Source organism: Pteropus vampyrus, unplaced genomic scaffold (genome assembly GCF_000151845.1).
Source record: "Pteropus vampyrus isolate Shadow unplaced genomic scaffold, Pvam_2.0 Scaffold194, whole genome shotgun sequence".
NCBI lineage: Eukaryota > Metazoa > Chordata > Mammalia > Chiroptera > Pteropodidae > Pteropus > Pteropus vampyrus.
The window spans coordinates 1,265,712-1,276,334 of record NW_011888975.1 but is presented as its reverse complement, the minus strand read 5'-3'; the positions used below and the strand labels follow the sequence as shown (position 1 = coordinate 1,276,334).

The 10,623-nt window shown below is 43.3% G+C and overlaps 1 protein-coding gene across 1 annotated transcript in view; it reads right to left on the bottom strand.

Annotated features, from left to right (window-relative positions):
- Positions 1-532: 532 nt before the first annotated feature.
- VAMP4 (vesicle associated membrane protein 4) overlaps positions 533-10,623 on the bottom strand; it is a 37,655-nt gene continuing 27,564 nt past the window's right edge. Inside the window, exon 8 of the mRNA XM_011371708.2 lies at positions 533-2,479. Within this exon, the coding sequence (XP_011370010.1) occupies positions 2,451-2,479 (29 nt within the window). The 3' untranslated portion in view covers positions 533-2,450. The remainder of the gene's footprint in view (positions 2,480-10,623) is intronic.

Genomic DNA, 10,623 nt, shown 5'->3' with positions numbered 1-10,623 from the left:
GTGCCAAAGGCCATAGCTATTAATGGGTCACAAATGGAAGGAAGAGCTAATTAATGAGCCTTAGAATCACCGAATTCCTGCAGAGCAACAGGCTCCCGGAAGTGAACAAATCATAAATCATGTTGCAGGCGTTAAAACGGTGACCTGATTTCACCAGGTATCAACCAGTATTTATAAAGCTACTTGAATTTTTCTGTTAATCTTCATTGTTAAATAATGATAGTTTTTTGATGGTGGTAAAACTTCGTTTTTCAAGTGCGAGATCTGAGCTGAATGAGAAAAAGAAAGGGAGGGAGGAAGGTCGGCCTGGCATCTAATGCGCGACCTGTTTCTTTTGGTTTTGATCGTAAGAAGGTTTGTGTCTCTAAGGCTGCCACAATGAAGCCCATAAACATGCTGTTTTAAGGGTGTCAGCACTAAGAAGACCGAGAACGATGGAACGACAAGCTAAGCGAGAGCGAGGCTCTAACGGACGCCAGCGCTCCCGCGGCAGCATCTGAAATACGAAGAGAACTGCATGTACGCGATACTGTCATATAAATGCTTCCTTTATTCGTGGTTGAAATTTTAAAAAATAACTTTGTATTTCTTTAAAAGTAGCATCCTTTATTAAAAGAAACACTGGAAATACGGATTCTCTCTGAGAAATCATCTTCATCTTCACTGACAGGTATCATGGAGAAACCAGATTTCTATATCAACTAATAGAAAATTAACCAATCCCCCTAAAAAGGACATACATAAATATGTTAGGACTGATTCTGTACAATCAGTTAAACTACTTCGAGTCCTGAACTGTATTAGCGACTGAAATTCTAAAACCACTCGTTTTCCTAGGCATCCTATTCTGTCAAAAGATTTAGTATTTATGATGTTATTTACATGGACCTTTACAGAGTGGGGAGAACAGACAACACTCTTTAAATGTTCTTAGTGAACTACACAAGTTAGCAATTAATTTTCATAATTTGCCAAGTGCCTTGAGTATCCCTTAATCTGCTTCCTCCCTTCAAATTTCTTTCCATTTTAAACAGAACAGTTTTGTCTCTTAGTGCTAATCCCACAGGATTAAGAAAAAAGATTGTTTCATACATTTGGAATGAAAATGACCAAAGAAATAAAACATATACAGGACCACACCTCCTCACCCCCTTTAAAAACTGGTATTTTCTATTCACCCTATTTCCAATTTATAATTACCTTTATTTGTCAAGGTGTCCACGTGCATAAGTTTCTGCGTTTTGTTCTGAAAGCTTCCCTCACACATTCGAGGACTATGTAGTTCCACTCTGACTTGCTTAAATACCACAAGAAGGCCGGCACATTTTATTTTATTTTTTCCAAATTTCTTTTTCTCTTTTGGGGCGGCCTGTATGTTGGATCTGGCACATTTTAACGCTAACACCTCATTACTGTTATGAAAACGGACTGAGATTAACGGTGACGGATGACGACGACCTAGGCTCCTGACTTGTCATAGACATTACTGGTGAATCTGACGCTTGATCGATGCACAGGCATCTCCCAGGGATCGTCGGAGAAGGCAAAACGAGCCAATTCTAAGCAGATGGTTTTGCTTAGCACTTTCGGCACTTCTGGTGCAAGGGTTAGTTGAAGTTAAAGAAGAAGCGACCAGCAGAAACAAGGGAATGAGTTACCCGTGGGTTTCAATGACTCTCCCTAGGACCGGCCCCTCCCACAGGAGGCTAACTGACAAGAGCTGGACCCTGACTTGTGGCAAGATGTTGGTCATTTTCAAAACTCCGATGACGTGCTCCAATAATTTTATTATCTCCAGTTTTATGGTGCCATGAGCTTTTCACAGTGTTTAAATTTCTCATTTCCATAATTTGAATGCCAAAAAATTACTACACATTCCCTTATATGGTCAAAAATAGGTTTACTGGAATGTTTTTAGTTATAGCTGAAGGCAGCAACATTTACAACACTTAGTTTTTGTTACACTCATAAACATGTGGAAATTGCTTGCAAAGCAACTGTAACACGACAAGAATCTTACAAATAGTGGTGGAATGATTATGCCTCTCTTTTAGCATAATGATCTAGTACTCTCTATAAGCTTCTGACTCCTGCCTCAATGCAAGAATGCAAGTCCTTATGTCATTAAATAATGGTATGAGATATCGTTATCAGTGTTTAACTATGGACACAAATAATCAGCTGGCAAGTACGTAGTTTCAAATTAGATCCTTGGAATATGGCGAAATAGAGGCTGGTTGTCTTGCCCTAAATGTAATTATTAAAAGCACATTTTGCTAGAAGGGAAGAAGATAATGGACATTCTCAATGCTCCAATTTGAAGTGCTACTTGCCTCTTAGTTTCTTGAAAAAGAAGTTTTGAAAGTTATATACATGGGTTTTGTTTAAATTACGCGGCAACCTTTTATTACTGTCCCAGACTCTGTTTAATGACGATCTCTGTCCTCAAATCAAGTGCGGTATTTCACAACTATAACAACTGCAAGAGAAAAGAATGAAAAAGGAACATGTCAAAAATCAGACTCCCATGGAATGTGAGAAACTATTTCTAAATGCAGCGCGTCCATGTCTGGAAGCAGATGATGAGGACTGAACTTCTGGCTGAGAGGATGGCTAACAAATGGAAACGAATAAGCAAAAATAACCCAAAACCACCTAAATGTCTAACGTTGGCATTTTGATCGAATCGATTATGGCATAACCTTAGCATACAGCTGCTAAAGTATTGTAAAGATATTTAATACCATGGGAAAATATTTATAAGTATGCATATAATCTTAGTTTTTGAAAAACATGTTTACATATTATTAGGAAAAGACTTGAAATATATACAATAATTATATTAACAGTAGCTAGCTCTGTGGTAAGATTACAGTTGAACTGTATTTTCTTATGCTATTCTACATTTTCCAAATTATCCACTGACAAGGAGAAAATTCTGAGATGTTCTAAATTACAGCAGGCGGGAGGGCAGAAGGGAGAGACAGGTGAGGTTCACTGGTTAACAGGTGCTGGTGGTTCCGACCTGGTCCTTTTCTGGCTAGCATTTGGCTCAACAAACCCTTTCTTTCTGAGGAGCTTTAAGCTGTGAAAGTTTGTTTAGCGTATCTTGTCAGAAGCAGTATTCTACCTTCAAAGGAGCAGAAAAGGGTGCGTGTGGCACACACAGCAGTCACACTGTGGCTCATTGGGCCAAGATGAGGATCCTGTCATTGGCCTCTCTGAACCCTTGGATTGTGCGCCCACACCTTGTGGCTGATGTGCATGCTTTACTGGGCCAGGGAGGGTAACCCTTCAACCGAAAATGCGTGAAGCCATCTAGGACATTTGGCATCTGTGCCATGGGAGCGGGTATCCTTCTCGTGTTGGGTACCATGTTTGACTGTCCATAAGAAGCTGCCCAGGGCAGGGGACACTGGTGCCAGGCAGGGGTTCCCTCATCTGAATGGTGAGTTACTGAGGGGACGCCCTCAAGTCGGGTTTATTATTATTCTGTTATTCACCAGTACCTGTTTGTTTTTGACTTATTTTTCTGAGGTAACTGAGCTTATAGTGACATCTTGTGGCCATTCTATGTAATTACAGTCTGGATTTTCACTGCTGGTCGAACAATGCTATTAGCTTAGCTCTGGAATTACGTGACGGTGACTTTCACTCCGGAGAGACCACTGCTCCTTCTGGCCCTCTCATGGGTGTTTCCAGGCAGCTAGAAGCCTTTGCAGAAGTGTCTGGACTCACTGTCCAAGATATGTGGCTGTCTCACAGGGCCCCCAACAGAAAAACATTCCCCTACCCCCAGTTTCAGGATTAGAAGGAACATTTCTGGTGCGTCTGGGAGGTACAGCCCAGTACCTGGAGCCTGCCTGAATACCGTGTGGTGCTCAGGTCCCCCCGAGACACGTATGCAGGCAGCCACTGATCCACTAGGAGACAGCTCCCATAAAAGCAGCAGTTTTCAGACCCAAAACGATTTCTTGGCCTCCGTGGATCAAGAACAAAACTTTTGAATCACGGTGAGTCAAAACTTCACACTCCCCCTTCCTTCACACACTTCAGGAACCCCGGCTGGTGTTGTACGTATAAGAATTATGGGGCTAGATCGTGCCCGTTTTTGTCTAAAACGGTTGCCTAACTAAAGTTGACATGTCTTTGCAATTCCCTGAATAGGACACTTGTGATTTGACATAGTTAATCTTTTCACAATCTCATTAATTAGACTGTAAATTAGAGGTTAAACGCAGTGCAATTAAGATGAGTTTATTTTACACGGAAGCCAGGCTAGTTATATGTGCGCACACTCTGGTCACACACTCTGGTCCCTCCTCCTGTGCCTTCTTAACGAAATGGACCGAGTTAGCCAAAATCACTTAAAACTCTCAGGGCCACTAAGTAAGTTTTAAGTCCACATCAAGGGCCTCCCTTAAAGAGAGAATTCCACACCTCTCAGAGACAAGAGGGACAGGGACAGGGCGGAGATGCACTGACATGCAGAAGCTTCTAAAAGACAAACTGACTTTAAAACGGGCTCTAAAAGGATCCCTAGAGAAACTTAGGCCATCTGAGCAGGTGCTTCAAGACATCTCACTCTTTCTCCTGCCTGAATCCTGATGGGATATTCCAAAGAATTAAAAAACTCTATACTCAAAAATGTGGTAAAGGCAGAAGCTGGGTTTTCAGAATTTAATCGCATTATCAGCCTCCTGAACTGTGAGCCGCTCTCCCTGGTGCTGACGTGGCGGGAGGCCGCGGAGCTGCTGCTGCGTGAGAAGCAGACCTTCTTCACCTGCGGCCGGTTTCCTGGGAGGGGAGCAACTCGTGCTTGCTACCACCCAGGAAAGAGCCTTGTTCTCTGAGGAGGGGCTTTGCAGACGGTGCCCCAGTGTGGGCAGCTGGCGGAGATCGGCCCCTGTGTGCACTCACTTTGCTGCAGGCTCTTCTATTTCTGTTCCTCAGAAATCCTACAGACCGGCCGTCTGGGCTGGCCTCTGGCCTCTGCGGACGGATGGGCCTGTGTGTCTCACCAGACCCATGTCTATGTAAACACGCTTCACTGTGGGTCACGTGCTCACGAGGTAAAAGCTATCATTGAGGGACGGTTTGAAGCCAAAGCCACAAACTGGTGGACAAAGGTCGAGTGTTTAAGAGTCGTTAGGACACTTGTCACCTTGAAAAAAGAAGGCTCCCGTGATGGGATAAGTTGGTCACGGAACACCATAGACTGACATCAGGTGACTGCCAACCTCAAGAAAAATTTCTGTGCATAAAAGAACACTGTAAAATGGCTCTCAACCCCCCACCCCATGGCACATCCCCCCAAGTGTTAGTCTCGCTCCAAGAGACCCAAGGCATAGATATCTAAATCCGTTAACATGCACGTAGTAAAAGCTTTTCTTTCATCTTGAAAGCTGGCTTTTTGATCTGTCGTCTCTGAGGCACATCTATCGGGGTGCACGTGGCAGCTGGTCAGGTGGGCTGGGGACTCCCGTAGCTGGACCCAGCGGGACAGACACATGATTTGCGCTCCCTCCTTGGTGAAGCCATAAAAGGCTACTTGCTTACTTTTTAGTTGTCATTACAAGTTAAGACTTCTAAAGATTAGGAATTCTAACTAATATAAATAATGTGTTTTCAGTAAAAGAAGGTATAAGGTATGAAATGTATTTTTGAGAAAATTTAAAAAAATGGTTTGTCCCAGTAAGTCGGTTATTTCTAAATGTATATGAATAGACAAGCTAAATTGGACAAGGAAAGTTGGAGGTTTGTGGGAAAAGAATCTTGAGAAAGAAACTTTGGTCAAGCTAAAGCTTTAAGCTGTGAAAGTTTGTTTAGCGTATCTTGTCAGAAGCAGTATTCTACCTTCAAAGGAGCAGAAAAGGGTGCGTGTGGCACACACAGCAGTCACACTGTGGCTCATTGGGCCAAGATGAGGATCCTGTCATTGGCCTCTCTGAACCCTTGGATTGTGCGCCCACACCTTGTGGCTGATGTGCATGCTTTACTGGGCCAGGGAGGGTAACCCTTCAACCGAAAATGCGTGAAGCCATCTAGGACATTTGGCATCTGTGCCATGGGAGCGGGTATCCTTCTCGTGTTGGGTACCATGTTTGACTGTCCATAAGAAGCTGCCCAGGGCAGGGGACACTGGTGCCAGGCAGGGGTTCCCTCATCTGAATGGTGAGTTACTGAGGGGACGCCCTCAAGTCGGGTTTATTATTATTCTGTTATTCACCAGTACCTGTTTGTTTTTGACTTATTTTTCTGAGGTAACTGAGCTTATAGTGACATCTTGTGGCCATTCTATGTAATTACAGTCTGGATTTTCACTGCTGGTCGAACAATGCTATTAGCTTAGCTCTGGAATTACGTGACGGTGACTTTCACTCCGGAGAGACCACTGCTCCTTCTGGCCCTCTCATGGGTGTTTCCAGGCAGCTAGAAGCCTTTGCAGAAGTGTCTGGACTCACTGTCCAAGATATGTGGCTGTCTCACAGGGCCCCCAACAGAAAAACATTCCCCTACCCCCAGTTTCAGGATTAGAAGGAACATTTCTGGTGCGTCTGGGAGGTACAGCCCAGTACCTGGAGCCTGCCTGAATACCGTGTGGTGCTCAGGTCCCCCCGAGACACGTATGCAGGCAGCCACTGATCCACTAGGAGACAGCTCCCATAAAAGCAGCAGTTTTCAGACCCAAAACGATTTCTTGGCCTCCATGGATCAAGAACAAAACTTTTGAATCACGGGGAGTCAAAACTTCACACTCCCCCTTCCTTCACACACTTCAGGAACCCCAGCTGGTGTTGTACGTATAAGAATTATGGGGCTAGATCGTGCCTGTTTTTGTCTAAAACGGTTGCCTAACTAAAGTTGACATGTCTTTGCAATTCCCTGAATAGGACACTTGTGATTTGACATAGTTAATCTTTTTACAGTCTCATTAATTAGACTGTAAATTAGAGGTTAAACGCAGTGCAATTAAGATGAGTTTATTTTACACGGAACCCCGGGTAGTTATATGTGCGCACACTCTGGTCACACACTCTGGTCCCTCCTCCTGTGCCTTCTTAACGAAATGGACCGAGTTAGCCAAAATCACTTAAAACTCTCGGGGCCACTAAGTAAGTTTTAAGTCCACATCAAGGGCCTCCCTTAAAGAGAGAATTCCACACCTCTCAGGGACAACGGGGACAGGGCGGAGATGCACTGACATGTAGAAGCTTCTAAAAGACAAACTGACTTTAAAACCGGCTCTAAAAGGATCCCTATAGAAACTTAGGCCATCTGAGCAGGTGCTTCAAGACGTCTCACTCTTTCTCCTGCCTGAATCCTGATGGGATATTCCAAAGAATTAAAAAACTCTATACTCAAAAATGTGGTAAAGGCGGAAGCTGGGTTTTCAGAGTTTAATCGCATTTTCAGCCTCCTGAACTGTGAGCTGCTCTCCCTGGTGCTGACGTGGCGGGAGGCCGCGGAGCTGCTGCTGCGTGAGGGGCGTTTCCCCTAAGCAGACCTTTTTCACCTGCGGCCGGTTACCTGGGAGGGGAGCAACTCGTGCTTGCTACCACCCAGGAAAGAGCCTTGTTCTCTGAGGAGGGGCTTTGCAGACGGTGCCCCAGGGTGGGCAGCTGGCGGAGATCGGCCCCTGTGTGCACTCGCTTTGCTGCAGGCTCTTTTATTTCCGTTCCTGACTCAGAAATCCTACAGACCTGCCGTCTGCGCTGGCCTCTGGCCTCTGCGGACGGATGGGCCTGTGGGTCTCACCAGACCCGTGTCTAGTAAACACGCTTCACTGTGGGTCACGTGCACACGAGGTAAAAGCTATCATTGAGGGATGGTTTGAAGCCAAAGCCACAAACTGGTGAACAAAGGTCAAGTGTTTAAGAGTTGTTAGGACACTTGTCACCTTGAAAAAAGAAGGCTCCTGTGATGGGATAAGTTGGTCACGGAACACCTTAGACTGACATCAGGTGACTGCCAACCTCAAGAAAAATTTCTGTGCATAAAAGAACACTGTCAAATGGCACTCAACCCCCCACCCCGTGGCACATCCCCCCAAGTGTTAGTCTGGCTCCAAGAGACCCAAGGCATAGCTAAATCCGTTAATATGCATGTAGTAAAAGCTTTTCTTTCATCTTGAGAGCTGGCTTTTTGATCTGTCATCTCTGAGGCACATCTATCGGGGTGCACGTGGCAGCTGGTCAGGTGGGCTGGGGACTCCCGTAGCTGGACCCAGCGGGACAGACACACGATTTGCACTCCCTCCTTGGTGAAGCCATAAAAGGCTACTTGCTTACTTTTTAGTTGTCATTACAAGTTAAGACTTCTAAAGATTAGGAATTCTAACTAATATAAATAATGTGTTTTCAGTAAAAGAAGGTATAAGGTATGGAATGTATTTTGAGAAAATTTAAAAAAATGGTTTGTCCCAGTAAGTCGGTTATTTCTAAATGTATATGAATAGACAAGCTAAATTGGACAAGGAAAGTTGGAGGTTTGTGGGAAAAGAATCTTGAGAAAGAAACTCTGGTCAAGCTAAATAAGATTAAAATAAACTTGAGTAAATAAATTTAAATATCAAAATTAAGCTAATACAATATTAGAATTCGGCTTTCTCTGTTAAAAGGACAGTTTTCCTGTACTATTGTTATATTCTTAATAAGAAATTGTAAAAGGAAAGCAAAGATTTTACGTCTTATTGAAATTATTTCCTGGGCTCTGTATCATCAGGTCTTTGCTAAATTAAATTGTCTTAACAGTAAAGGAGATAAATTTTGCTTACAATTATTGAACTTGCTGTATTTGCCTGCAAAGTCTCCAACTGTCACCATGATTAAATAAGTACTGTTTCACAGTGACCTGTGATCTTATTTGATTAGGTGTTTTAAAACTTGATGTTTGACAAACTTCTCCAAAATTTAAATCTGAAAATTAACTGACAGAATCTTTGAAACCTTTTAAACAAAATTTCTTCCTTCATAAAAGGGGAAAATTAAACTAATTAGGCCTATTTGAGATCCTAAAATTACATGGGAAGCATTGTCAAATCAAAAATAATTGTTGTATTTGTATGATTAAAATGACCGTTCTTGAAATTATATAAAATTTGTAAGAATCTACAACGTCCTAATATGTTTTTTCATTTGCAATTCTGGTTATCTTAAAGTGGTGTGTGTTGCAGGGAAAGGCAAATTTCTTTATCAGTTGGGCTGTAATCCGATCTTTAAGCATGTCGCTTTTAGTCTGTCATTTACAGAGGGTCGTTGTTTTACCCTGATGTCTTTGTGGTTTATCGTCAGAGAAATTCCTGGGAAAGGCATCTCCAAAAGAACGCTCTACGACCCGCTGGAAAGGTCCTTTCCAGGTACTTCTCGGGCCTCGTCTGCGGCAGAGCCCGAGGGACTGACTGCTGGATCCCTGTTTTTCACTTTAAAAAGCCTCCTTCACCTGAACGGTCCACCTGACCAGGAAGAGAAGCCGCTGACATCTCGAGGTAGACTGCTTCCTCCCAAGAGTCTAGCCCAGGTCTGTACACACCTTAAGTGTGGACTTTACTACGTGTGATTCTTATACTTCCTATTGTTTTATGTGTGTTTCTGTTTAAAGACACCCTATTTAATACATACTGCTGATTCATGAACACTGAATTCATGGCCACCAGCACTACAATGCCTAAGTGAAGCTGTCTAACACACCTGCCTTCTCCTTAAGACACGTCACGACTTAGCAACACCAGACAGAACTTCAGCACTGCACCTGGGGGCCGTTTTAAATAGTGGAATCGCTAACAAACACGCAAACATGTGAGAAACGTGACACTAAATAGACTCTGAAGGACACGCATTCACTCTGGGAGAGGAACCTGCAGGGCAGAGCACGACCTCATCAGACGTCAGGCGGAAATACGCCTGTCACTGCTCTGAACCCATGTGCCGACACCCGCAAAAGCACCCCAAGTACTGACGGGGAGAGGGGGTGACGAGTCCACGTTAGCTGGCAGGTGAATTCACAAACTCAGAAGCCGCAAACACAGACGAGGACCAACTTTATATCACTGTAGCAAAACCTTTTCTGTTTAAAAGGAGAGTATCACCATGGATTTTTTCAAATGGTTATTTTCAGACACTTTCTAAATCTTCATAAAATCCTTGTAAACATAGGAAAAGAGGCCTTGGAGAAAAGGAGATATTAAAAATAATCTGACTTTCAAAAGAATATTAAGGATGCTTTAATGCCTAAAATCAACTTTAAATCTAGAACAAAAACAAAACAAAACAAACTATCGTCTGGAGAATGTATTTAGATTTGTCCTTCAAACACAATATTACCAAGTGCAAGCACGTGAGCGTTAACAATAAACAGTAAATGAGTGTTATGGTCCTGGGTGTTAACAGCCATCCTGGGCCTCAAACAAGTCCCTTAGTCCTGCGTTTAGATACAATTTAAGAGCGTTTTCAGAGGTCTGCAGATTCTCGGTTAAGACTCTAGACTCGGATCAGAAATCGCTACTCAATCCTGACAGTCATACTAGGTCAACTAAAAATAAAATGAACTCCGAAACGAATGATACTCCCCCTACTAAAAAGCCAGTAAATACTTACTGATAATCACCAACAAAAGGACAACAGC